The sequence below is a fragment of the Corvus hawaiiensis genome, chromosome 13, assembly GCF_020740725.1.
Source record: "Corvus hawaiiensis isolate bCorHaw1 chromosome 13, bCorHaw1.pri.cur, whole genome shotgun sequence".
Taxonomy (NCBI): domain Eukaryota; kingdom Metazoa; phylum Chordata; class Aves; order Passeriformes; family Corvidae; genus Corvus; species Corvus hawaiiensis.
The window spans coordinates 7,135,050-7,162,040 of record NC_063225.1 but is presented as its reverse complement, the minus strand read 5'-3'; the positions used below and the strand labels follow the sequence as shown (position 1 = coordinate 7,162,040).

Genomic DNA, 26,991 nt, shown 5'->3' with positions numbered 1-26,991 from the left:
TCTCAAAGACTTCAATGAGTATAAAAGCACACTGAGCCAGAAACCTTTTTTTCCCATTAAGTCAATGGAAATCTAGGGCTGATATGTGCCAGACTCACACAAATTCAGCATGTGAACAGGCCCAGACAGGGAAAATGCTTTTTGTTTTCATACAAGGTTTCTTAAATTCATGTCTGCATGTCTGCATTCGTGTCTGCAATGCAGCCAGGCATGATAATATTTGGAATCTTCCAAGCTGCAGAAGGAGGGTAGGTAAAGACCTCACTTGAAAAGAGGAGTGCCAAATCCTTCTGGGACAAAAAAGCCACAGAATGAACATCACAGCCTCTGTACATACTTGCACCAGGAGTGAGCGAGCCAGTTGAGGCCCTCCAGCTGGTAATCCCGCAGCTCCAGGTTCTCCCCACCGATGTACGAGGGCTGCTTCTTCAAGGCAACAAACCTCGGCCTCTGCTTCAACACCTGAAAGACATGCTGCCATAAGTCTATCAAAGAAAAAGACCAAATAGTCAGTAGCTGAAAGGCTGAAAATTCAGCAATGAAATCTATGAATTCAGCAAAGAGTGCCTATCTCTTCACTGGTTCAAGTCCATCCACATTTTCCTAGCCAGTGCTTCTGTCTGCATTTCTTGTGATTTGCCTGCTGGTTTATGATCAGGGCTCTGAGTCCCCCAAGAGTGTAGTAAGCTGCACAAAATGCACAGGAGTTGGAACAAGCTCCACTTCCTTCTTTGTCCTCTTTTGGTTTTTCTCCCATTATTCCTGTCCCTCTCCTTCACTGCATCAGCATCTTGCAGGCTTCCTCTTTTCCCAGGTGTGCTGTTTTTTCATCCAATTGATATTAAAACTGCTGCAGCTCCTTCTGAGGAGGAAGCACTTTGCAAGGATTAATTAAGCCTCCCACTCCCCAGGGGGACATAACGTTCTCACTGTGCACAGAGTAAATGAAACTCAAAGGGGTTCGCATTCTGCTTGAAGTACAATACGAGAACAGCAAACAACCCTTCAAACACAGGTGGGAGGATGGGAAAATGTTCTCTGACATTTATCCTGAAAAAATTTCATGTTCCCACTGCTTGCATCTTCCCCCAGCCTGGAGGAACCCAGCAAAGGAAAGAAGAGAAGCCAGCAAACCTTGCAGTCCCGGGTGGGAATCGTCTTGGAGTTGTTACGACTGTTGAAGCTGTCAATGCAGTGCTGAAATTTCTTGCTGATCAGAGCCTCATCTTCCCAGCTGCACTCAGCATAGGGCAGCCCCATCCACTTACACAGGTATTCGGGGTCATTCGAGGATGTTTTGCGACTGTTTGCTGTAAAATATGCCAAAAAGCCCAAAGCTCAGCACCTGAGGTTGAGCAGCTGAACCACAAGTGCAGTTCACAGGCTGAACTGCCCGGACAGCCACAGGACAGTTCTTGACTCATAGGAAAAGTGTAGAGAGACCAAAAAAATGCTCTTTTACCTGGGAAATCTGAATGTCCCGTGGCAGACTTGCTGGTCTTCACAGCTGTGTTTGGAGAGAGAAGGGAAGGGAGGGTTGGAATGCTGGCAGCCAGCAGAGGGAGCAGGGCAGGCGATCACTGCCTCACACCCACGTTTTTACAGGAATTCTACTGGAAATAGGTTAAACAGCTCTCCACACCAATTCCCAAAGCAGCTGGGTGCTGGCACTTCTGACTGACATGACTGTGATATTACCAAAGCACTCAGTAAGTTCTGTTTTTATTTTTATGAATTAATCATGAAAATCTCACCCCTGAGCTGCCTTGCAGCCTAACCCCATCCTCAACCACACCCCGGAAAGTGGTCCTCACAAAAGCCACGCCCATGCTGCTGCTTTGGAAACAAACATCTTGCATCCAAAGGGTTCAAGACAAAGAACTTCAGCAGCCCCTCAGAAACAAGTGCGTCATCCCATAATCCAGGCAAGCAGAGTCACTTATTTGTATTGCTTGTAAATACAAATCTGTAAACCTGGATTTCTACTGTCCAAATTCCTAAATTTCACACAATGAAATACACTAAATACCGGGGGTTTTTTCTTCAGGGATACTGGAGGACAGGGAAGAAGAGAGAGCTTCACACTCCTTCTGCTGTCACATGGATTAAAGTTCCCACTCCCACTTCACCCCTTTACCAAAGTCTTGGCTCCACTTACCAATTACCCTCTCCACTATTTGATACTGTTTGTTCAGCTCTGAAGCCAGCTCTTGTTGGCAGTTGAAATATTCTACATCTTCAGGTGATACCTTGCCCAGCCTAGATGCAAAATAACCCAAAAGAAAAAAACAACCCACTATAATGCTTCTGTCATAGTGCTCATGGATGTTACATATAGAAAATCTACTTGCCTACACGGCTCTGACATTCAGACAAGTCACAGGAGCAAACTACTGCTATATGACATGTTTCTTAAATTTCCTGTAATTATAAATTATTGCTGAGAAGCAAATGTCATAGATGTTGAGATTGCCTCCCTGTTAAACGCTGCCTTATTCTGATGCAAGAATCAGTCTCAAAACAGGAATCAAATAGAGATGGAAGCTGCTACTCCAGCTTTACCACTTTGGAAATACACCATAGCTTCCCATTATAGTTCCTGGGGAAGCTGGACATAAACTGATGCAAAAACTTGTACACAGAGATGCCCACAATTAACAAGAGTTAGTAAGGCTGCAAGCCCTCACAGCACCTCCTGGGCCAGGTGAGTCTGTGCACCATTTATTTGTCACCAGCTCTCCCAATTCTTAAGCCTAGGAAGCAGCAACAGCGTGAACTTATGCCTTGCCCTCTCCATTTTACAGCCATCCACACTGCAGACATTATTTCTGTGAGGGGGACATTCCTCAGCAGGCAAAGAGAGACCAGAGTGCACATGAAACATACTTTGTAAGAAGAAATCAAACATTTTCAGTCACGACTCCTCAAACCTCTGGCTGAAAATTACTTGCCCAAGGCCAAATCACTGCCTGGAGTGAAGCCTACCATTGCTTGATCTCCTCCTCTTTTTTCTTGAAGTTTTCGAGCTTTTTCAGGCCCTTCACTTTCTGCTGCTGCAAGGACTCCTCGCTCTCCCACGTGCTGTGGATGTATGACCAGCCCTTCCATTTGATCAGGTACTGAACTTCCCCCTCATCCTTCTCCGGGTCGAAGTCAGCGCTGGGGTTGCCGTTGGCCTCGGTCGCGTACACCGTGGTGGAAGCTCCAATGGCTGCAAGAGAGACCAGCCTGCATTTGGTACCTTCATTATCAACCACTGGGCATTAACTGCATTAGAGCAGGAAGTTACTCTTGTAATACATCTTTTGCGGGAGCACAAAGAGCATCCGACAGATTCTGCAACTCTGTAAGGCAGGCACACAAAAGTTTTCCCTACAGCAGAATCTTTTTAAAGCTGTCATAAGTAGCTTTTCTTTAAGTATAATTCAAAGGCCCCTTGAAAGTGTTCACAACCATTCAGTTTTACAAAACATTTTTGTAAGGCTTTGAGAACAAAACATTGGCTTTATTTTCATTATGGCTTTGTCAAAGGGGCCATGAAAACTGACTCTCTTAGATCTGTTTTATATTTCAAAGCAAAGAAAAGCAGAAATGACTGCATCTCTAAAATGCGTGCAGGCTAAATGAAAGCTGCCGAGTACATAAACTATAGAGATTTTAGGATTTTAAATATTATATGTTACAAAAGCTATTACATATTACAAGACATAAATAAGAGGCACAGAGGAAAAGATGAAAAGCACTGAAACAACCCTTGGCCCCACTTCGAAGTTACAAAAGCATTGCACCAGCTCAAAGAAACCATGAGCACGTGCGATTGCCATCAGAAATAAAGGCTTCTTCCAGAGCCACGCACCTCCCTTTTTTCCAAGCCTGATGTCCAAGACTTTCTCAATAGTTTCACTGTTGTCTTGTTGTTCATCAGCACCTTCCCCAGTCATCTCTATCAGGTCATCAGAATCCGTCTCAAAATCATCATCCTCTTTGTAGCTGAATAAGATCAAAACCAAACTGATATAAAACCCTTAATTCTTCCCAGCCCACCAACACAGAGAATGGCTCAGACTGGAGCACCTTCTCCAGCATTTATCCCGTGGTTCAGTGCACGTTCAGCACACGCATGCCTTAACTCATCCATTCACTATTTTTCCCCAAGACACTTAAACAGCTACACTTTATCAGACTAATCCTCTATCTTGCCCATATAATTTTTCTGACCGTGGCCAACATCAGATGATTCATAAGGTGGAACAATCTCTGCAGCAGAAGCAAGGCCATAACCGAGAAAGTCTCCACTGTTGAGGGAAAGATTATTCTATGGAGGTTGCAGAGGCTGCACGGGTGCCTACACTGCCCTAGGAACTGCACTTCTCATCTTTGATGAATGTTTAACCACCACAAAATATCATTTGAACGGCTCTTTGCAAGTCCCTTATTGGGACTGCCCGAAAGGTGAGAAGGTACACTGGGGAATGGATAAAGCTTTACCTCCACCCTGTCTCAACACTCTGTCCCAGGGCGTTACCTATCAGCCACTCTGAGACAATTGGTCCAGTCCAGCACAGCTCCTCCCTTTTGCTCATTTTCATCTATTATTTGCAATTATTAATCTCATCTGAGAGTGCTTTACAAATATCATGCAAACCTCCTCACGTTTCTCTAAGAGGGACTGGTAAACATTCCCTCCTTCACAGATGGCAAAACGAGGTAAACCAGGATGTTCCCAGCATGAACCTGTCAAAAGAGCCACACCTCAACCACAGGTCTCTGCAGGGCAGAGCAGGGTCTCTGCAGGACCACACAGGGAGTCAGGGCCCCCAGTGCTCCCCCTTCCCCAGCCAGCTCTCACCCCCAAGCAACCCCACTCTTCTTCACACCTGACATTTTTGGCTGCTCTTCGCCGAGTTTGTCTCTTGGGGGTCTCATCGTCTTCATCATCATCATCATCTTCAGATGAGTCTGGTTTCTTCCTCTTCCCACGCTGGATTTTGTGGGGCTTTTTAACACCAGTTTTGGCCACTGTTCTAAAATAAGAGTTAATAAAGCCATAATACAGCATGGTTTGTGTAAATACCTGCTTTAGTAAGTCTTTAAGGAAGCACGAGTCTCAAACATTAGACTCCTAAGGGATTTAATCTGCTCTATCATGGAAAACACTCCATTGCTCACTGGAGCATGAGATGGGGAGATGAGGGAGTAACTAGGCCCTAGGTTTACTAGGCCGTAAACAAGGGTAATATTGCAGGAAAAATACACATTCGTTAGTGACAAACAGGGATTTCCTCTCCATGCAGCACAGGCAGAAAAAGAGACTGAACCAACCATTCCTTACCTCCTTTGGACAGGCCTTCTTGCTTTAATTTTCTTCGGTTCAGGCTCACTCTCTCCACTGGTGCCTTGCTCCCCTCCATCTTCATCCTCTTCTCCGGCAGAGACCTCTCTTTTCCATTTAATTCTGTGGTCAGAAATGTAGGTCATGAAGGGCAATGATATTTCTACACAAACACCTGAACAAACACCTGGGGGGTCTCAGTCACCTGGGCTTTTGTTCACACAGAGGCCGGATTGCCTTGAGTGAGAGCAGCTCTTACCACATGCAAACACGTGCTGGTGGCAGAGCTGTACTGCTCAAACCTGGGTGGGCAAGGGCTTTGATTGATTTTTTTTTCTCTACCTCTGCATTTTTGAGATGGGCTGGAAGGATCTGAAGAGAAGTGCTCACTGTCACAGAGCACGAGCCACAATGTGCACAGTTACACGAGCACCTTGGAGCCCAGAAAATGGAACAACGAGTGTCCAGACATCTAAATTCTCCTGTCAATTCAAGTTTCCAAGTGTGAAGCCAAGTCACATTGCACCATTAGTGGAAGGAAGCACATTCTCTGGGGGCAACTCAGAACAAAGCTGCAGCTCCAAAATGCCTTTTGGAGGAGCCCCTCCTCTCTCCAAGGGGACATAGAGGGTCCACAAAGATCATTCTCCTTGACCAGGAGAGGTTCATATTACCACAGTCCTCCCTCTACTTTATCACCTTCCCTCCTGCACTGATGGGTACAACTAAATGAAGAGTTAAAAAACAAGATGCAGGAGAAAGTGAGCAGGATCATGTGGCTGTGTTTAGATTTTCTCCATCAGGCAGCTCATGGTTCCCTACTTCACTTCAGTGTTTGGAAAAACTAAAAGGTACTTCTTAGATGGGAAAAAGACAGTAAAACATGACTGTAAGTGCACTCATTTACAGTGCTCAGACATCCAAAGCATTCTTTATGGAAGTTCTTTTGTTTTAATAGAGGGTTATAAAAGATAAAAGAGGATAATAATTTGGCATTTTATTCTCAGTTAATCAAAAAGGTGGGAGGAGAAGGGATTAAACAGTTTTAAGTATCTCTGAAGGAGAATCAGTAACCTGATGGAAGAGTGAATGACTGACAACAGAAAGTGAACCTGACTCATTCAGATTCCATCACAGGCACAGTAGGAAAATACAAACAAAAGTTGGAAAATTGCATCCATCAATAGATACATATTCATGCTTCAATTTTAGTAATCCAAAGTATTATTACTGGAAATATTGAAGTATTTATTTATTTTACAAGCTCTCCATGTTGACAGCTCCTATCAAACAATCCAGTGTGCTACTGTACTGAGAAATAAACCAAAGCATCACCACTCAAAACCCTTTCCTTAGAAACTTACTTTCTTTTCAACTGCTTCTGGCGTCTTCTTTTTGGGCTCTCATTTTCAGATTCGCTACTTGCCTTTAATTGAAAAGAAAGAAAATCAGGTTGTAGGCTTTACTCTGGACTGTCTTCTCAAGGATGCAAGTGAAACACGTGCCCGTGGGCTGAGCCCAGCTCCTTCCCCTGCAGCCTGAAGGACGCTTTGGTGCAGAGCAGCTGCCTCCCAGCACCACCACCTCAGCTGCACAGTCCTGCTGCTCTGCTCTCAATGTGAGGAAGGAAACTCTCTGCAGGAAGCCTGGAGAGCTCTACAACATCACCTATCCTGGAGTCCCTAAGCTCAGGACCCATCCACCCCTCAGCATCAACCCCCAGTGCCCAAGAGACACCATGGCAGCAGCCGGCAGGCAGACCTGCAGTGTGTGCAACACCCCAGGGATTGCAAACCCATGGGTGAAATTATCCCAACAAATGCATTATGATCTCTGCCTTCATTGCACAAACTTCCTGCAAGGAATGAAATAAAAATATTGTCATAAAAAGGCAATATTCTCATCAAAAGAGTGTCCCTGTCTTGTTGTTGGGTTTTTTCTGCCACAGCAAAAGTCCCAAGGACCCAACTGGGTCAGAGCCGTGTCCTGCTGCTTTCCTTCCTCCTAGTCCTACAGTTTCCACCAGTGAAGTCTCTGTGGCTAAATATATCTAGAGTTATTCTAACTACTTGCTGTACTATTTTAAAAGTGGGTGTCACTAATTCCCACAGACCAAGATAGCTAAAATAATCTCTTTATGCTGGTTGTACACAACCCCATTTTCATAAAAACTAGTCAACCATGTAAACAGATCACCACACAGACAACATGACTTCTTATCTTCCCCCAGAAAACACAAATAGGCAGGGACAAAACTGAAGAAACCCATGTGAAATTTCTAGAGAAGTATTAAAATGACAGAAGTAGCCTCTAAGTTTGCTTGCGCCACACACTTACTAGAAATCTTCCGCCTCTAGCTGCTTTTTGCCACAGTATTCAGCTTTGGCTCCAGGCCATGATGGACAGGTCTGTCCATCACCACAGTTTGCATCCTCTGACACCCCCACTGTCCTCCTGGACAGAGCTCACACAGCTGTGCACACAAGGATCTTGTGAAATGGTGTGAGTTGCAACGTGCATCCTTCATTCCCATTTTCCAGCTTTCCTTCCACCCATAGAAAGGCCTGTCTCACTTGCATCAGTGTATCCATTAAAATCCACTAAAATACTGGACTCCATGTCTGACCATGAGCTTTCCTGGATTTGGTGTCAGATTTGCATGTGGCACAGTAACACCTTTTGCACCATATCTTACTACAAACACGTGTTCATCCACCTGTTTCACGGGCCTGCATGAAATCCCTGTCTCATTTACCAAGCATGAAGCAAGTGCCTGGCAAACACCATGGAGAGCCCTACCTACCCTTGCAACACAAGCCAAGCATTCCACAGATTTGTTTTGACACACAGAATCCAAAAGTCCTCAATTTTCCTTTTCTCTTTTAATCTCTTATCCACTTTCTGAAGCTTTTCCATTCTAATTGGGCATGATTTTAACAGCTGTCCCTCAGTGCACGTTTACTTTTGCTGTATTTTGGCAAGCCACAAGTAAAAAGAGATGGATTTCTGTTCTGCCCTGCATCAGAGAAGATCACATTGGGAGAAAACCAAATACAATCTTTAGCTCTTTGAAATTAACTCCACTTCTGTGCCAAAATCCCCTTTTCCAAGCTTCTAGTGTCCATTTTTCTAATGCCTGTACTCTCTCCCTGCTCTGTCGCTGGGTCTACAAAGCTGATGACAATCTCTTCATGACTCGACTTTTCCTCCCCTCTTCCACCTTGAAAAATGTAACTTGTGACTGCAGCTCAGCCGCCTTCTCTTACACTTTTCAAAGACACCATTGTGTGTTTTGGATGCATGTCAAGCCCAGCTCCATCTCCACTGACACAGCCAGTCCCCAGCCTGAGTCACCTGCCTGCCTTGCGCTCCCACATCCTCCCCATCCCAGTATGGAGTGCTGGGAAGTGCCATACTGCAGCTCCTTAGCCTCTCCTCCCTGCTCCATCGTGTCTCCTGGTGACAAATTCCTTGTTCAAGGAAGGACAGAGGACAGCCAGAGAGCCAGGGCACGCCAGGTCCAGAGTGTGCACCTGAGGCCCTGTCTGCCCACCACCACCATCATCAGGAACAGACTGGTTGGGAAATCACATGCAACTTGAATTTTAGTAACGTTACCTCCTTGAATGACACAAGCTAGACTGGCAAAGTCCGTCCCCAGTCCCCAGTCCCCAGTGGGGTTTTTGTCAGCCCAGCAGGAGGTGCTCGGGTCACGCTGCTCGGTCCAGAGCGCGAGTGCCAGTGCTGGGCTCAGGCTGCCCCGCTGGGGTGCTGCTGCTGTGGCCAAGGGGAAAGATGACCTGTCTTCCCTAGGTCCCCTTTATCAAACACTACAAATCTACCTAACTTATTCCTGCACCACTACTTCCAGCTGGACTAGGATCTGGCCACTTACAATTTCCCCATCTCCAGCTTAAGGGATCAGCCTTCCCTCTCCATGCCTCACTGACTCCTCACATCAATTCTCTCCCTCTCCCAGCACATAAAGTGCACACACTTTTACTAAATTAATTACACTGCATTTTGCCGTGGAGCAAAGCCGGATAAACATAATGATGCTGCACATGTAGCACCAAGAAGAGCAACACGGAACAATTCAAAGTTCTGCTCCTATAGATTATCCACAAGTGTCCTTGCCACTAGCCCAGGGCAGGAGAAATGGAGATTCCAGGCCTTTTGGAGAGGAGGTCCAGGTGAGCCTCTGGACCTATTAGGAGAGACAATGACTTGCTTGAACAGAGCCAGTAAGTATTTCAGACTAAAGTCAAACTAAGGACTTGCTTATTTCAGAGCAAGCCAAGCTCTAGTGCTTCAGAAAAGCTGGAGAATCTCAGCTCATCCGGTTAGTTTTATGTCTGCTGAACTTCTCTTTCTCAGTGAGACTAGTAACATTTGAAATACATGAGGCAAAGCATTGACCAAAATGCAAATGAGCAGATTTTTTTTTTTCCAATAGGAAAACCAGCTGTATTTTTAGAACACACTGGTGCGTGACTTCAGGCGTCTCTTTGACAGAAAAAATGCACTGACATCTGTCACCAAATTCAATCTGAAGCTATTCTTTTTATAGTAAAAATATTGTGTCTGGTTGGGGCACATTAATTTCTCAACTGCCCCAGAATCACAGAATGATGGAATGATAAAATGGTTTGGGTTGGAAGGGACCTTAAAGTCCATCCAGTTCCAACCCCCTGCCATAGGCAGGGACACCTTCCACTATCACAGGCTGCTCAGAGCCCCATCCAACCTGGCTTTGAACACTTCCAGGGATGGGGCAGCCACAGCTTCTCTGGACACCCTGTGCAAGGGTCTCACCACCCTCAGAGGGAAGAATTTCCTTTATCTATCTAACCTAAATCTGCCCCCTTTCAATTTGAATACTCTAAAAGGCACTTGGTTCTGTACTCCTCACATCCCCTGGCTGAAACCTGAAGCTGATTTATTAACTGCAAAGAAAATGCCTGGGGAAGTAGTGTTTTTACTAAAAACCTTACACATTCTCTTGTTCCTGGAGACAGCTCTGGGCCCCTGAGCAGCTCTGTGCTCCTATGCAAAGCTGCGCTTTCACTTCCCCAATGGCTCAGCCCACGCCTGGGTATTGATCACGAGTTATCACCCTCCCTGATCGCACCTCGGACACCTACACAAGGAGCCCAGAAATCCCCAGAAGGGAACCATTTCTAACACACAAATAACCCTACCCAGAATGCTGCTCTCAGAGGACATGGTGATTGAGAAGGGCCCCAAAACCAGAACCACCTCCACCTGTGCGCCATCTCCCCCGCACAGGTGAGTCACGGGGCAGTGCAGGGAGCTGGGATGGCTCATCCTTGCTCTGGTCTCTGAGCCACGCTGCCTGCACGATGCTCTTTGCTAATCTGCAGAGAAGCATTAGGGAAGAAGGCAGTTACAAGCCCCCAGACACTGTGCTGGAAGTCCCAAGCAGCAAGCAACAGGCACAGGTCACTGGCGACAGGACTGACCCTGCGAAGGCAAAAACCATCTTCAGACGTGCCTTGGATTTCTGCCACCTCCAGCAGCAGCGAGGAGTGCTCAGCACCACGCAGACTTGAGCTATGCTATTTCCTCTCGCTTGGTGTCTTCCAAAAGCAAGACTTTCCATCTCCTCCTGCTCTCTGCGAGGCCCCAGCACTGTGCTCCTGACAGGTCACACCCTCCACTGGATTCTACTGCAGATGGGAGTTGCCCTGTGGGGACCAGTCAGTGTTTCTTTGCGGAGAGAGGGGTGAGGGGGTGCTCCAATTTTTTTAATTTCAGCTGCTTCACAAAAGTTGCAGTGGGGGTCATTTGGAGGACCTTTGGAGTTTTTTTGTTTTTTACAATATTTTGTGGTATAGCAAAGTTTTTGCATCTCAGATTTTAATTTTTTTTTTATTGTACCTTAAGTAGTAGGAAATAAAGATATCGAAAAAGAAAACAACATTTGCAAAACCACGTAATATTGTAAAACAAAAAAAGAAGGGACTTACCTGGGCCCCTAAGAGGGCAGGGGGGTGTGCAGCGGAGCTCTGGGGTGGGTGTGAGGTCGCCGGCACAGTGCATGCCGGGGCATCGCACAGAGGGGCGGCCGGCCAGCCCAGCCTCTGCCAACTTGAAAAGGAAAACAAAAGCTATGTCAATGGTGCACCCCGAGCCCCTTCCTGACCTCTGCTCTGCGGGACAGCCAGCACAGGAGTCTGGGGGGGCAGCTGGTGGCACTGGGGTGCCACAAGGCTCAGCAACAACACACCAGGGCAAGGAGCTGGAGACCTGCATGTGACCCCTTGAGCATCCAAATGCACATCTTGGTGGTGAAGCACAAACAGCCCGAATCAGAAAGCACTACTGGGCTCCTGCTCTGCTCAAAGTCTGCTGCTTATCTTCAGATTCCCAGCCCCAAGCCCCAAGCTCTCCACGAAAGCCTCTCTCTGGTTCTCTTACCCCTCTGCTATAGCTACTCGACCTTCCTGAAGACCTGCAGATGAAATGCTCCATGCAGAAAACCTGTCAGATGCAAATGAAGGTGGCACCTAATTCCTACATCTTCAAAAAAAAAAAAAACCAACAGCGTTCTGAAACAGGAACAATTAGAAGGTTTGGCTGCCAGGCTCTGACCACTGCCACCTCCAACTGAAGCATGAAAGACTACCCAGTATTCAACCAAAGAAAATTGATGGGTCATAAAGCAGCACACACACAAATGCATTTATTAGTGGGATCCATTCCAGGATAGGCAATGACTATTTTGTTGCTATGAGGTGTTTCTGGGAACTTTCCTTTATTCCCGGTTGGATTTGTGTTGCGTTTTGGTTTTGTTCTGGTTTTTTTATTACACAGACTCCTCTCCAGGATGTTCCTACAGCAGAGCATGACTTGCATTACGCCCCATTCCAGCAATCAGATCAGTGCATGCAGATCTCAGCCCAGGCAGTGTCCCCGCTCACTCCACAAGTCTCAGGCCAAGCAGATCCAGATGCAGGACTGGGACCTCAACTGTGAGCTCCAACATCCATGCACCAAGCTGGGACTCAGTGTTTACAAGGCAATGCAGATGAGACCTCCCTTTGCTCTTTGGGTTTGGTTGGTTTTATATGTTCAGTGACCCCTCATCCTTTTTTTTCCTTACCTCATCTTTTATATTAAATCGTGACGGTTCTTGTCTGCTTCGGTTTGACCTCCTAACCCCATAAACATCAGGATATTCTTCCCACATCTGCAAAATAAACAGACCATCAGAAGGCCTGCTTCACCCCAATTATTTTTGACATTTTAGAGAAGCTTGATGGTGTTTAAAAAAAAAATCAACAGAAAACCATTAGGGAATTAGCAACCAGTAGATGGACACTTTAAAAAAACTGGCTGAAAGAGATTATTATTATTTTGGGGTATTTGGCACCATTCTAAAGCAGCATGTGTTTATCTCAGTGTCATCTTTACAGTGGTCCATCTTTCCACCAAAGTACAAATCACTCTCCAGCTCCTTCAGGCTGGAGGACAGAGTGTTGAGGTAACCAGCCCTCTGCAGCACTGGTACCAAAGGTATGGAGGCAACCAAAGGTATGGAGGACGTGGAATGAACAGACCTACCACGTCAACAGGGCAATTCTCTGTCACTAACAGCTTCCAGCACAATTCCTTTCCATAGGGAATGCCCCATCAGCTGCCTGGAGACATTGCCAGCTGCAACTTCAAAGGTGAATTCTGTGGCCCAGCCTGGATGGCAAATGGAGCAAGATACCCTGTCCTTTGGCAAGGCAAGGCAGTGGCTGCTGGTTCCTCTCCTGAATGCACTGACAGGAACGTGGTTTGGCAGCGCAGGGCACACAGATGTGCAGAGGTCACTGCTGGGAATGGTTGTGCTCTTTGCTGTTAAACGAGGACCTCACCAGTTTAATATACTGTGTATAAGAGCATGCAACTGTTCTCGTAGGTGGACAGGAGAAGGGGGAGACAAGAATGGATGCCCTGAGGGGGATGAATGCAGAGTTATGTTGGTGACACAGGAAACAAGAGTTACACGGCAGACACAAACCACCACCATGCCCCTCAAAATCCTACACCAGCAATTCCTCTCTCCCTCAGCAGAGCTTACTCTCTTAGTTCTCTACATCTATTCATTTCCTTCTCATTCTCTCTGTCTCCAGTCCTCAAATATCTCTGCAAGCCACTGGCAGGAAAAGGAAATCAAAATACACTGCCAGACGCAGCAGTGATTGGGATTGAGAGCATGATGGATAAAAGGCTGCAGCCCAGCAATTTTTCTGCCTCTGTTAAAGGAGTAATGGGATAAGGAACAGACTGTGACAGTGTGTATCTGTTGGGCACGCAAGTACAGAGGTACATTCACATGAAAGAATAAATCAAAATGCTCCCCAAACCATTTGAAGAACTTGTCTTTTCATCTATTAAATGGCATGGGTTTTGAATGTGGGAGCGACTTCCATGACAAATCTTAATAGCACCTAATACAGATTAACCTTGCCTTCATGGGTGTATCTAGACAAATGCCAAATAAACAATAATATAATAATTAATTGCATTGGTTATTCAAGGGGAACTGGTATCAACACGCCTAGGTTAGACCCTAGCTAAGGAAGACACCCATTAACAGAGAAATTAAGGAAGGGAGAGGCTTTCTTATTAGAGGGTGCCCTGACCTTTTCATGTTTCATCCATACTAATTATCACCCTGTATATGAATGCACTTCCTCACAGGATAATGTTAACACTTTTTGTTCGGGACATGCTCTTTGAATCCCTCAGAGGGAGAGAAAAGTTCCTTTGGTGCCCACCTTTCAGCAATAAAGCACAAATTTTAAGATAGTGTTACCACAACTGCCTTATAAACTCATCCTCCCTTGGCAGTCCGAACACTGGAGCATTTAGCCACAACCTGAGCCAGCAGCCTGGAGCTTTGTGAGAGGGAGAAGCTGGTAACAAAATCCTTCACTTCTCCCTAGCAGGTCCATAGGGAGCGCAGGCTGGAACCACGGTCCGTCCTCCTTATCCTTTACACACATAGCAACTTTCTCCATAAAACTCCCTCTCAGGAGCAAACTGTGCTCAGTGCAACCCATGGCTAAGAACAACAGGACAGTTACACACCACAAACAAACAAACAAACAAGCTGACCTAACCAGAATTTTCTCCTTCCAAACGAACTCAGTTCACTGAGTTCCTGTCTCCAAATGGTGTTTGGGCTCCTCTTTCTCACCTCACACTACCCTATGTTAGTCAGGTGCCTCCATCCCTCAGGCAAAGCAGGTTGAGTTGCAGCTTCTGCCCCGGGGAATGAAGAGGGACACTATGTGCAGTAACATCCACAATCCCCTTTCCTGCTGGACAGCAAGTAGAGGGAAAACCTGGCTATCTGAGGGGTATTGCTAGGGAGGTGCTGGGAAGCTGTGAGGGGAAAAAAAAACACAACAAAGAAGCACTGTTCTGGACTTAATAAATAATGGAATCACTTTTTCATTCTTCCTCTTTTTTTTTTCCCTATGCTTTTTTCAGAGGAAGAGTGATGTAAAAAAACCCAAAGTGGTTCAAACTTCAAAACCTTCTCCCTGATTATTTTTCTCATGGGGAGGCTTTACTACTTCTGAGGGAGAGGAGAGACAGGAGAGAGGAGTGGAAAGACAGAGGGAGAGGATGAAATGACAGGATCATGTAGTGATGGCAGGCACCTACCCCTCATTCACACTAGTCGGCCCTGTCATCATCTACCTGGTGCCTCAGGGGTTGTTCCACAAACACAGCAGCTCCTGCTCTCAAGGGTGACACCAGCAGGGCTCCAGCACACAGACCAGACAGCCTCTGGGGACACTGGAGGTCAGAGGCTGTTCGGTCCATGTGCAACGTGGCCAGGAAGTTGGACACAGCTTCACTGAGGTCCTGCTGTCTGACCTTTGGTGGTGGTACAGGAGTAATGTGTCTGGGCAGAGCAGCAGGGGCAATACCTTTTTAACATCTGCTATCCTTTCCTTCTTAGAGGCTGGTTTTTCTTTGGTTTCAGGAGGGGTCTGTTGGGATTTGGAACCAGTTGATTCACTTTCGGATTCAGACTGACTCTCAGAGGACTCGGAGCTGCTGTTTGACTCGCTGCCCTGCTCACTTTCAGACTGGCTTGCAGAGTCAGAGCCAGAGGCTTCTTCGGATGCCGAGTGACTAGTGGTAGAGAAAGAAGAGGTTACATTTTAACTGCACTGACACAGCTGTGAAATATGCAGCGAGCAAACCTGAGACACATCCAAGCCACAACAACAGGCTTGGAAAAGCATGAATGCAAGCGTGGACCCTGCAGTCCTGAAGAGACACCCTGCACTGGCATTTTGCAGCAGGGGCAGTTCCTTCGCAGGACTGACAATGAACACAGGTGAGAGTGCAGCCCCAGAAGTCCCTGTCTAGGATCTCCTGCTCATCACCAGAACACAAGCACTGGTGGTAGGTGAACAGAAGCATTAGCAGTACCAGCAGCACAGGTACTACTGGGAGGATGTGGCTGTCTTGGAGCGAGGAAGAATAAGGTAGAGTGGGAGCTGCAGCATCCAGAGACCATCCGGCTGTATTAAAGATAAGCAGTTGCTCCAGCACGGCTCTCCACTGCATCCTAGTGTGGCCAGTGGTTCAAAATAAATGTGATACCCATTTTCTGGAAAAGGCCAGTATCAAATGCTATACCCATAACACCATGAATGATATTAAATATAATGTTTCTTGCAAAAAAAATGAATTCAGCAACAGGACAGAAGAAAGAATCTTATATGGGCTTGTGGCTGGAGCAGCTCCTGTTTAAAGGATCACACCAGTGCTGTGCAGACCGCATTTCTCAAGCCAATAATGGGAGAGCAGATGACCAAGTAGTGTATTTCCCTCTTCTTTTTTTTAGTATCTTTATATACAAACGGGTTAACACACAGGATATCCCCTTAAATAAAGGCTCCTCAACAAAACAGTGAGAGGCCAAACTATTTTAGGTGGCCAAAACATTCAAATACCTTTGCCCAATCACTCCCAAAATCTACTCTTTTTATTTTAAAATCCAGAAAAGCAAGCTGAAATCTCAGTACACCATATCATACGTGCGCTGGTAAGGCAGCACTCAAACCTCGCTGTCACAAACAAAAATCCAGTGACAGTGATGCTACAAACTTTTCGAACAAGGAGCATCCCTTTCCCAGTCAGCTTTTCACTGGCAGCTGGATGTGTTTGTGATATTTAAGGGTTTACTTAGAACACTATGAAAGAAGAGTCAGGAAAACTCCATAGAGGGAAAACAGATCTTTATTTTTTTTTTTCTACTTTTGTACAAAAGTAACAAAGTACATCAAAGGCTTTGCTCAGATCTCACGATTCAAGGAAGAAACAATAAAATTAGGCAAAAAAACCCCAAACAAACAAAAAACCAAACAAAAAACCAGCCAAACAAAAACAAAACAAACACCACCAAAGCATGTGCACGTGTACATTTACATCCGACTCCACAGGGATGGGCAGCTGGGGATGCCCGGATGGAGCCGGGCCCGGCCCGCTCCCGGACAGGACAAATCCCGGGATCCGCGGCTGTGGGCCGGGAGGCGGGCAGGGGGCAGCACCCGCGCGCCCTCCGGCGCCGCCGCCGCCGCCATTTCGCGGCCGCCCTTCCGCCGCCATCTTGGGAGCGCGGGGCCGTGCCCGATCCCTGGGATGGAGGCTCCTGGCACTGCCCCGGGCAAGGGGAACCGCAGGGAGCGCGGCCGTGCGAGCCTGAGGGGACACAAACGGAGCCCCTTCCGCAAGGAGCGCGGGCAGCCGTCACCCATGGCTGCTGTTACACTGTCCCAGCCTGGGTTTGAGGGAACGGGGTTATTATAATGCTTCCTCCAAGCAGGGCTGGAAATTGAACTACGGCTATTCCAGGCTGCCCAGTCCCTCCTGCCTGTCCCTGTCCATGGATGGCGGTGATCCACGATAACCCAAGACGCAGCCCCACACACAGTGTCCCACTACACCCCTTGTTCTGCAGGCTCTACAACAGTCCCCCCCCCTTGTCCGCCACAGCCATAAAGTGTGGTGGTGCCACACACATAACCCATGGTGGTGCCACAGCCATAACCCGTGGTGGTGCCACACCGCTCCTGGGAATGGCACTCCAGCAGCTCTGGGGACAGATGGTGGCCATGGGCAGGGCTTGGCAGGACACCATCCCTCTGGGCCTCCACAAAGGAACGGGATCTGCAGGCATCCGAAGCTCTGCTGTCATGACAGAAGTGGCAACATCAGGCTCTGCCTGATGGCATGCCTGTTGGCATCCTGTGTTCCACACAGGAAGAGGAGGACAATTTTTCCTTCAATCAGATTTATTAGCAATAGCTGGAAGGAATTCTAACAGCCCAGGCAAGACTGAGGCCAGACAGCTCTGACAGTATTTGTTCAGAGGCAGAACACTAATTAATGTCCTCCTCCCACTCTGGAGCTCTTTGTTCCTCAAAGCCCTAAGCTTTATTTCAAAGACACAGGGACACAGGCTCTCTGCACATCGATAGCCATAATTCACGTGCTTTATCCACAACATTATCTGAACACTGTAATTCTTTTTTTTCAGGCTGTGAACTGTGTCATTTGAAAAGAGGGAGACTTCTCTGGTGACATACACATCTGTATGTGCAGGTATTTGCCTGCACACCTGCTTGCCCTACTAAGGAAAGAAACACAGATGAGAAGTGGTTACATCCTTTTGAAGGCTGTTGCAAATAATTCTTCTTTTTTAATGAACAACCTGTTATTGAGGCAAAATATGTGTTTGTCTTCATTTCTATGTTGATCGGATTAAAAAAATAACTGAAAGGCCTATTTCCATAAAATAATCCTTTCTAACTGTCACTGCAACAATCAGGAAAGCATTTCTACCTGCCAACAGAATATAATGTATTAGCAACATCAGATGTCAAATCAGGTCTAACACTGTATGTACCTGGAGACCTAAGTCCTCTTTTCAGAAGTTATTTTTGGAATTTGTCCTGGTTAAATGCCCTTAAGTTAGCATCCAAACAAGACCTACTTTCAATTAAACTGTAAGTGAGGGATAAGCTATAATTAATTGTCACAAAAATCACAACTCAACCAGACCACCCTCCTCCAAAAACACCCATGAACATTAAAAGAAAGCAACAGATGGACCATTGGTAACTTCCTTGAAGTGAGAAACTCTTAAAAGAAGTTGAGATCTGCAAAGACTCAGCCAAATACATTCCTCTGGTTTCCAAGAAATACTTCAGGCTGTAAGTCTGTTTTAATTAAGAGCCTGCTCCTGGACTTGAGGGGGAGCAAAACTAAATCATTCCTTACCAAGGATATGTTCCTTCCAAGAAATAAGTAGCTGAAAGGCAGTGATAAGACCCTTTACAGTGAGGCATCTGAGTTTAAAAGGCAATTACCACGTGCCTGAAGCCTCCAGACTTTGCATTTAGTATTTCATATATGACTTCATTTTATAGGGGATCATCTTTGCAAACAGCAAATCATTTTATAAGCTCTCAGTAAGAACAAACAGTAGATATGTTTCCAGAAGGTGTGAGACAGCTGAAAAATATAAGCAGTTGTGAAACCAAGAACTGACCGGGGAATAGCTCTAACTGGGACCATTCTGCCCCAGTGTTTAAAATGTGGCTTTTGAGGGACAGAACTTGAATTCAGACAGAGGAATAAAGGAGGATTAATAACCCAAGAACCTCCCACATGCAAAGCTCCTCCCAGCTTTAAGAACTGTTTGTGAATGTTTTGAATCTAAACAAGTTTGAATCCAAACAGCAACATTCCACTGAGCTGGGCAAGCTCTGCAAGGATTCAGCACCAGCAAAACCAGTCCATGAAAGCTGGAGAAGGATCCTGGCAGATTATCCCATGACTGGATATAACATCAGGGGCTGGATGACAGCAGGAACCGTTACGTTTAACTCCTGTGCACTGTTGGCCAGAGCCTCACGAGTGCTGTGGGTAACTGACACCCAGGTGCACATCCACAGCTCACTGACACCAAAATGCCACGGGCAGGTGGCTGGGACAGCCCCTCCCCACTCCCATCCCTCCTCACCCTGCAGCCCATGTTCCCAGCACTGGCTGGACCTGCCAGGCTTCCTGGTAACACACCACAGAAACAGCAAGTCACCGCCGGCTTGGCTTAAGCCAAGTTCAGACCAAGCCTTTCCAGTAACTGGGAACAGTGGAAATAAACTGCACTTGGCAGTGGCAGGCAAGTTGCAGAGTTGAAAAGTAATAGGTCAGACTCAATGATCCCAGGGGTCTTTTCCAACCTAATAGATCCTGAGAAAGGGGTGAGCAGCCTGAGGTCCGGGGGTAGCCACTGGGTCAGCTGAGCCTCACGCCCTGTCCCCACAGCCCCACTGGCCTTGGCAGGACCACGGCAGGGTCCAGACTAGGGGTGTCTGGCAGAGCCAGCTCTACCTGAGAGGGGTTCCTGGGCTCCCACAGCTCTTCAGCTCAGGCTGCCAGCTGCTCCAAGCCGCTCCCATCCACCAGCAGAACCAACCTGAGATTTACTCCAAAGTACAGAGCAGCAAAGCTGGTGCAGGCCACCAGCTTAAAACTATTTTAAGAGGTCTGTCTTCCTAAAGTGGCCTGCACAAACTGTGGGACACACAGGCACGGTGACAAACCACAGAAGGCACAAACACACCGACTGACATGACAATTGTGCTGCTGTTAAACATTTCCTTTGAATATCTTATCTATAAATGTGATGTTCCCTATTATGAAGAGAAACTATTCACAAGAGCATGTGGGGACAGGACAAAGGGGAATGGCTTTAAACTGAAAGTAGGTTTAGATATTAGGAAAAAATTCCTTACTGTGAGCGTGCTGAGGCACTGGAGCAGGCTGCCCAGAGAGGTTGTGAACATCCCATTCCCTGGAAGTGTTCAAGGCAGGTTGGATAGGACTCTGAGCAACCTGCTCTAGTGGAAGGTGTCCCTGCCCATGGCAGAGAGGTTGGAATGAGGTGATCTTTGTGGTCCCTTCCAACCCAAACCATTCTATGTTTCTATATAAACATATATGAAATGTCTAAACAAGCACCGTCAACGTTGATATGTGCACTCAAGTCACAGGGTGGCTGTAAAAAGGCACTAAACCATGTTAAATTTAACCTTTCGCCTAAACAAGCCAGGGAGAGGAACACAAGATGTATTCTAGCTATAGATCATTGGATAAAGAGAAGATAATACAGGTACCACAGAGGAGTGAAAACTGCACGGGATCTATCCCTTGTTGGGGGGGGGGGGGGGGCAGGAAATGAGCAAATTACCGCAGTAATCATAGACAAGGCCATACAGACACAGCACATGGAGCGTGCAGGAGAGCCAAGTGAAGGACAGATTGTGATACTGAAGATAGATAAATTCATTCCTAGCTTTTTGAGTTCCTCTGCAAGTCTACTGAAAAATGACTGGTGCTTGCCTGTCTCCCAAGGCAAAGATTTTCTAAGTGAGAAGCCTTGAGAAGGGCCATTCGGTGAAAGAGCTTTTCCAGTTTATTTCCTGCAGGGAAAAGTAGAAATGGGGGGAAGGGAAGGAAGAAAAATACTCCTGCTCCTCTACTCTCCATACCTATGAATGGTATTTAAAACACTGATCTATTTCCAAGCAGAAACTTAAACTAGAATATCCTAAACACAACCAGGCTCCTCATATTGTTTAGGAGTGGGTCTCAAACAACTCTGAATACTCAGAATACGGTTTGTCCAACTCTGGGCTAGCTTTCAAGGGGCACAACAAACTCCCATGGTTACAGGGCTGCCCCGTCCCGATTACCCACACATGCTTCAAAGCAGCATAAAAATATTTCCCTAACCTCACTTTGTGACCAGCAACTTTTATTTTTTTTCCCCTTAAATAGGCATGTGAGAAGTTCTCATGGAGAATCCACACTTCTCCCACCTGTGCCTGCAAACGTGGCTTGCAGGGTTGGGTGTTCATTACATTTACACAGCAGTAGGCAGAGCCAGGCCATGGTGCTGCTGTACCATCTGATGGATTATGCACCCAGCAGGTATCTATCCAAAATATCCACCTGAACTGGGCTATGAGGCTTCCCAGCCTATTCTGGCCACTTCTACTTACCCTAGCACAGGACTCCCAAATGCCAAAGGCAGAGCTAAATATATCCCTCACCGCTCTGCTGCAGCTCAGCCAAGCACATTGGGCTATCCCTGAATGATAAAGACTTTCCAAAAGCTGGTGGGGTTTTTTTCTCCACTACAAAGACACTATGTCGTGCTTGCATAAGCAAGCAAAAGGAGCAATCCATTCATGATGGGGAGAGCTGGCTCTCTCACTCTCTGATCTTTAAGCCAGAGGGTGAAAATGCTTGGGATGTTCAGTGGGAAAAGAGAAAAAAAAAGAAAAAAAAACCAGCAGAGGGACAAAAGGAGTCAAAACCTGTCTGCTTGATTAAGGAGCACCATTGATAATCTCCAAGGCAGCATCCTTCCCTTTCCCTGCACAGAAAGGGGAGAACAATTGCAGTTGTCATGGTTTGAAAGGGCCCCCGTCTCTCCCTCCCCGGGAGGCAGCGAAGCGTTTCCGGGCTCCACATCCCACTTCAGCGGGAGGACCCGCTGGCTCCTGGCAGCTCCCAGCTCCTCCTCAGCCCCAGGCAACGAGAAGAGTAGGAGCCCGGGGGCGCACACCTTCCTCAGACAGCGGGCAGGGCTGTCCCTGTGCCCTCCGCTGTTCCAGCCACCGTTGTGCCGATTCCCACCGGGGACAGCTGAGCTGAAGCTCAGTGGCAGCACAAAGGAGATTTCCACACAGGCGCATCCCCACTGGCAAAGGACGTGTGGACGCATGCGGGCTGGAGCGTGCACACACAATTAGTACAGAAAAGGTGGATGCTTTTTCTCTTTGGCAAACTTCCTTTAAAACCACTGAGATTAAAGACATGCAGTGTATATGGAAATTAGGACCCAAACCCCATTAACAGGAACATGATGGTGCAGAAATTCCTTTCTGGTTCCAGGTGACCTGCAGTTCAGAAAAAGGAAGCCTGATCTAACCTGAGGAGGTTATTCCAAGTGACTTTTAAAAGTTGTTTTTAACCAAGAGATTTAAGGCTCATCACCAAGCCTAAGTTTTATAGACAGCACATGGCATTCAAATCTCAGCTGGTGACAACTCTGTAGTGAAGCACAGAGATTCCTCCCCATGAGAGAGATGCAAACGACTCCTATAATTAACATATTAGCAATTCTATTAAGTCATCTATACCCAACAATAACACTTGCAAGAAACATAAATAGTTACAACACAGCTTTTTCCTAAGGAGTCGGGTGTTCTGGAGTCAGTGGATTCTTGACATTGCAACACACTTGTTCATAGCTGGGGTAAAGGTTGGTGAGCAATGAAGTGTTCAGCATCCTATCCCGTCTGTGGAGCTTGGCAGACACACTGCACTGAGCCACGCCAGGATTAAACGCCATGCCAGCACTTCCAGCACAACACCAGAAAGGAGTCTGAGATCACTGTTAAAAACTTTTTAATTTTTAACCCCTATTAGTCAAGGCCAGAAAATCACATGTAATACGGAGTAGGTTATTTCAGCCCACAGGTAAATATAAAGCAAGGTGGAGACTGAAAATTATAATTTAGCAGCAGTGCTGCACAAGCTGTAATGTAAAATGAGCTGCTGTGCATTTAGAAAGACTCAGCAACACTTGGCTCATAATATCCAAAAAATAATCCGTCTAAGAAAATGAGGCATTAACAGTGTGACAAAAAAGCTTCACTGCAAGTCACTAGGGGTAAACTTTTCCTCTGGGCTTTTTTGTTTTCATTTCAAGGCTTCTTTACAGGATGTGAAGGTGGGCTTTACACACACACCAGCACCTACTGAAAGAGCATCCTCACATGGCATTTCAGCACGCATCTTTTAATAAAAGCACACCAGAAAGACTGATGTCAGACACCATGTCAGTAGAGCAGCACAACCTTTGCCAGAAGGCTGCTTCTATCTAATTATGGTAATCCAGGCCATCCCCTCCCCCAGTGCTGTGCTGTTGGTATTTATTTTCCTTGAAGGAGAAGAGAGATAAAGCAGAACAGCAGCTTTCTCCAGCCATTACCAGCTCCTTTCTGAGCTGGATTTCAGCTAGGGGCAAGTAGAGATTTAGAAGCCTTTTCCACCTCCAGAACTTAGCAGCCTAATTTAACATTGCAATTCCTGCTGGGTCCTTCATGCTGTGTGCAACATGAAACAAAATACAGTGGATACACACACCACCAGGTCATATGGAGATGCAACTTCAGCATAAGCTGCCAAACCCACCCAAAGAAGGTTTACTTTGGCCATCTTGAGTTCAAAAGCAGCCAGTCCATGGCATCAGAAGCTTCAGTCCCTACACTCCTGCTTGCAGTCTCAGGTACTTCACCTCATGGCCAGTCTGCATCTGCCACTGGTACCCTCACCTGCTCCTCCAAACCAGCACTGATAAACCTGAATTAAGAGATGTGCCAGTATAAAAATTCATCAGAGACAAGTTTGGCAGCTCAGTAACCTGTTAACGGTATGAGCAACTTTCTGAGGAGTGAAACATGAAAACAAAGACAGGAACTGGTTTATCCCTGTACCAAACTGGAGAGATTAAAATGAAACACCAATGCCTTGCTGGCCCTCCTTCTGAGCCCTGTCAAAGCTACCAGTGGAAGTGTTTGTTTGAATGCACAAATGTGGTTATGGCAGCCCCAGCGCTGCTCCCGAGGCACAGCCGGGATCCGCGTTCTCAGAAATGCCACCACCGAGCCACAGCTCGTCTCCAGCACTGGAGGAAGTGGGGGAAGGTGCAGATAAGGGCAACTGTTACCCTCAGTGTGTGGCAGGTGAAACAGAAAGGGGAACAGGGTCTAATCTGCGATCTGAGCCACATCACCTTCCTTTGGCTGAAGGCATTCACTGAGCTGGGAACACGCCTGCACACACGTGCACTCAGCCATGGCAACGCCCCTGCCCCAGCACAGGCTGTGCCACAGAAACAGGGTTACAGAATTAGCCAGGTGAGCTCTTTATTCCCATTTCTCAATTTTTATTCAGTAAAAGTCATGCATTTTAGAGAATCTATAAAATTTGGTTAATTAGCTTAAGATGTTTAACTAAAAAAAGAACAATCCAGAAGACAATGAATTCCAGCTAAATGTAGCTTCTTGCAGTTTGTGAGCCCTTTTTATAGCACTGTATATACTGTATCCATCTCTGGCAGCAATCACAAAACAGGGAACAGAGGAGTTGAAAGCCTCAGGATTGTGCATGCGTAATTAGATGAGACACTTCCTTCACGAGGGTAATGTGAAACAGAAGTAACAAAGCAAAACAAGAACAATCTCCTTTGTGCTGCACAGAGATTACATCACGATTCATATGAATTCCTTGCACATTATTCCTTTTGTGTCCTGCACTGATCAAACATTTTTCCCTTTCAAAAAAGGCTCTGGACAGTTTCACAAACGGTTAAAGCTTAAAAAGAGGGGGGGGAAAAAAGTCCTTGTTGAAGAATGCAGCGGTGCAAATGAAACTGAAAGCCTCGGCACATGCACATGGCCACAACAGCGAAAAAGTAACCCGTCAACTGGATAAAAACTTGAAACCCACAATTTAACATTTTAAGAAATGTGTTCAGTGTTTCTACTCGGCTGAAAGAAAATCAGTTGCAAAATGCACACTGAAAGCAAACAGTGAGTTTTGGTGATTTAAAGATACTGAAAGCTGTACCTCTACGCAAAAAAAAAAAAAAAAAAAAAAAAAGAAGAAGAAGAAGACAGATGTTCCAGGAATACTATGGCATTCTACAATTCCTTTTGAAGTTAAAAAAAAAAAAAAGGGAAAAAAATCCGCAGCAAAAATAGCCTTGCTTCTTTTCAAGTCGCTTCTCAAAATAGCTTGCACTATTAAAATGAAAACCCCTTAAAATGAAAGCACTGTAAGCCCACGCCCGGCAGATGAGCGGAAGCGGGGGGGAGGCAGCGGCAGCCGCCCGCTCCCGGCGCGCTGATCCCGATCCCGCTGCCGCTCCCGGGGGCCCGCGCGGCGCGCGCAGCCAATGGCGGCGCGGCCGGCGCAGGGCGGCCTTTGAACCCCGCAGCCGCTTCCCGCGGCGCCCGAGCAGTGCGGCACAAAGAACAGCCATTTTGTGACAGCGCCGGCCGCCGCCGCCCGCCCCAGCCGGCCCCACCGCTGCCCCAACGACAGCGGGCTGCCCCCTGCTCCCAGCGCCACACAAGGGGGGCAGCTTGTGCTTAACGCGATCGCTTCCCTCCCCTCCCCCGCTCCGCCAAATGTTGGTTCGTGTGTACCGACATCTCCATAAAATGGCTGCCACGTCAGGCGAGGGTGTTGTGCTGTGCAGAGCCCTGCGCTGGGAGGTGGCTGCTCAGCAAAAACACGCCATTTCAGACCTCGGAGCTCCAGCTCGGCACAGAAAACGGCCTGGGAGCTAACCGACCGCAACCTATTTTTCCCCCCCAAAAAAGATGTTTTAATGCTAGAGAAGCCCAGAGCTGGATACAGACACGGCGTTTGTCCAGCCTTGCAGGGTCTGCAGCTCAAACCGTTCCCACGCCGGGTATTTCAGAGGTGGGAGCGCAAACGCAACAGATACAGGCCGAGGGAAAAGAAAACTACGTATTTTTGCTACCCCTGCAAAACTCACTTCTGGGCTTTAAGGGGGCCCCAGCCTACCTCCGGCCTCTACACTTCCCATGAGGGCCGACCATGGATGTACCTTCACACTACCTGCCCTTCAGACGTGCAGCACAGAGGATGCTAGAAAATACAGCAGATTGTGTTCAATTACTTATGCAAATCCCAGGCACACAGGTGGGGGTCAGCAGGAACTGCAGCAGACCCAGAGCAACTTTTCCCCCGTTGGGGAAAGTTGCATGAAATCACTCAGCTCCAAGTTCGATTTACTGTCAAAGCACAAAGGACAGGTGTTGCTGGGCACCTACAAAGGCAGGAGTACAATGCTCAGCTTACAAACTGTAAAGAGTTAACACCATCTCTCTCCCCAAGAATAATCATCTGCTTTGGGACAATTCTCAGGCATTTTTGTTTACTCAGCACAGGCCTTTGTATTTCCTTAGAGCTGGAAAGGTGGGACTCAATTCCTCAGGGCACTACAGTGGTGTGCAAGAACTGTATTTTCTTCCACTCTTAACACCTTTCTCCAGCCCAGGTGAATGGCACCAGCCATATCCACCTCTTCCAGCACCCAGGGCTCCCACCAGGACCGTGCAACTTCCATGTTCAAATACTTCCATGGATGCCAAGCTGGCCTCACCAGCACGTGAAGTGCAGACACCGGTGCATTTCTGGGTTACAATACAGCAAAGTGGTGGCTTTACTTCCTAGAAATCATTTCCCCTACTTCAGGTCAGCCTCAGGAAGTAAAGCCCATTTTATGACATTGAGCTGACTCACAGCTCACAAATAAGCTCAACAGGGTTCACTTGCAAATATCCTGTGCTCGACTGCTCCCACACTTCAGGTGTGTTGGTGTCACACACAGCAGGTTTGAAAAAAAAAAAAAAAGATGTGAAGGGGGAGAAGGGTAACTTCACACAACAGGTGTTAAATGTAACTGGATCAATTATGATAAATAACCTTTCAATGAAAACCCC

The 26,991-nt window shown here is 46.9% G+C and overlaps 1 protein-coding gene across 8 annotated transcripts in view; it reads right to left on the bottom strand.

The window, feature by feature from the left end:
- The window catches only part of CHD2 (chromodomain helicase DNA binding protein 2), an 84,937-nt gene that overhangs the window by 24,946 nt on the left and 33,000 nt on the right, over window positions 1–26,991 (bottom strand). For 7 of the 8 annotated variants that reach the window (XM_048317557.1, XM_048317558.1, XM_048317559.1 and 4 more), the window contains 11 exons: window positions 15,289–15,496; window positions 12,459–12,545; window positions 6,697–6,758; window positions 5,333–5,455; window positions 4,878–5,024; window positions 3,857–3,990; window positions 2,986–3,211; window positions 2,159–2,259; window positions 1,463–1,507; window positions 1,135–1,310; window positions 338–462 (listed from right to left, as the gene is read on the bottom strand). In XM_048317557.1, the coding sequence (XP_048173514.1) occupies window positions 338–462; window positions 1,135–1,310; window positions 1,463–1,507; window positions 2,159–2,259; window positions 2,986–3,211; window positions 3,857–3,990; window positions 4,878–5,024; window positions 5,333–5,455; window positions 6,697–6,758; window positions 12,459–12,545; window positions 15,289–15,496 (1,434 nt within the window). Of the gene's footprint in view, window positions 1–337; window positions 463–1,134; window positions 1,311–1,462; window positions 1,508–2,158; window positions 2,260–2,985; window positions 3,212–3,856; window positions 3,991–4,877; window positions 5,025–5,332; window positions 5,456–6,696; window positions 6,759–11,322; window positions 11,444–12,458; window positions 12,546–15,288; window positions 15,497–26,991 lie in introns of those variants that run through there. The other variant, XM_048317561.1, reaches the window with a different exon arrangement.